At 50.2% G+C, this 1003-nt stretch overlaps 1 protein-coding gene across 1 annotated transcript; it reads left to right on the top strand.

Annotated features, from left to right (window-relative positions):
* Positions 1–89: 89 nt before the first annotated feature.
* Positions 90–359, top strand: Pmar_PMAR018194 (hypothetical protein; the record flags this gene model as incomplete). The annotated part of the gene is made up of 1 exon (XM_002772538.1): positions 90–359. A coding segment is annotated over one exon (270 nt), but the record flags the coding sequence as incomplete, so codon positions are not given.
* Positions 360–1003: the final 644 nt, after the last annotated feature.

Below are 1003 nucleotides of genomic sequence, written 5' to 3'. Positions count from 1 at the left end.
CTGAGGAGAGCAGGAATATGGTGGCTTTCGAGCTTCTAGCAGCTTGTCTTGGATTGCGACTAGCTGAGAAGGAGTATGCGGGTCTTCAGAAGCACAACGTCGTTCTGCTGACTGACAACGAAGCCACAAGAGGTATCCTATCCAAAATGTATGCGAAGACCGCAGGCCTGGCCAAGCTCTTACGATGCATGACGGAGACTCTGGCGAGTCTGTCCGACCATAACTTCTTCCCCACTCGAATTGCAAGCGAGCACAACATCGTGGCCGATAGAATATCGAGAGGCCAGCTGACGGAGGTACCAGCTGAGTGGGAGAGGGCCGAGATTGACCTCCGTGCGGAACTCCACCAAATGAGTTAACGCAACAGATGCTCGCTGATGAGAGTTGGACTTAGTCGCTAGACAACAAGCCTTAAGCAAGCCGCTGTAGTGTATTGATGAACTCTCGCGATGCCGTTTCAGTCTGTACTCATATTTCACTCGTTTTGTCGAACACAATCTTGTTGAGCTTCGATGAAGTACGCCGTCCGGGTCAATCTTGAACGTTTCCCTCGCAAGCCTCCGATGGACCAATCGGCCATGTGAAAACGACGAGGGTTCGGTCGAGTCCGCTCGTGATTAGTTGGAAGTATGACAATATCGATAAAGGTTTTGGCTTGTAATCCAACCGCCACTTATGACAGATAGACGACAGAGAGCGAAGCGCTTTCTACATGATGCAGCCGCATCGGGCCTCGACATCCGCACCGAAATCGACGGGATGGTTCAGGGAGCTTTATCGGCATCCTCGAGGAGAACGTACGGTTCTGCCGAGAAGCTATTTCGAGACATTATATGGGGAGAGAGTGAAGATGTATCGAGCGATATATATCCGATCACAGGCGAGATGCTCATTATATTCGCATACGTCATGATGAGGGTTGATTACAGCAGCTCTACAATAAAGACCTACGTGGCCGCACTGAAGACGAGAAATTTGGAATATGGCTGTAAACTCTCGCTCT

This window comes from Perkinsus marinus (genome assembly GCF_000006405.1).
Source record: "Perkinsus marinus ATCC 50983 genomic scaffold scf_1104296960874, whole genome shotgun sequence".
In the NCBI taxonomy this organism is placed as follows: Eukaryota; Perkinsozoa; order Perkinsida; family Perkinsidae; genus Perkinsus; species Perkinsus marinus.
Note: the sequence above shows the minus strand (reverse complement) of the source record. Positions and strands in the feature narration are given on the sequence as shown.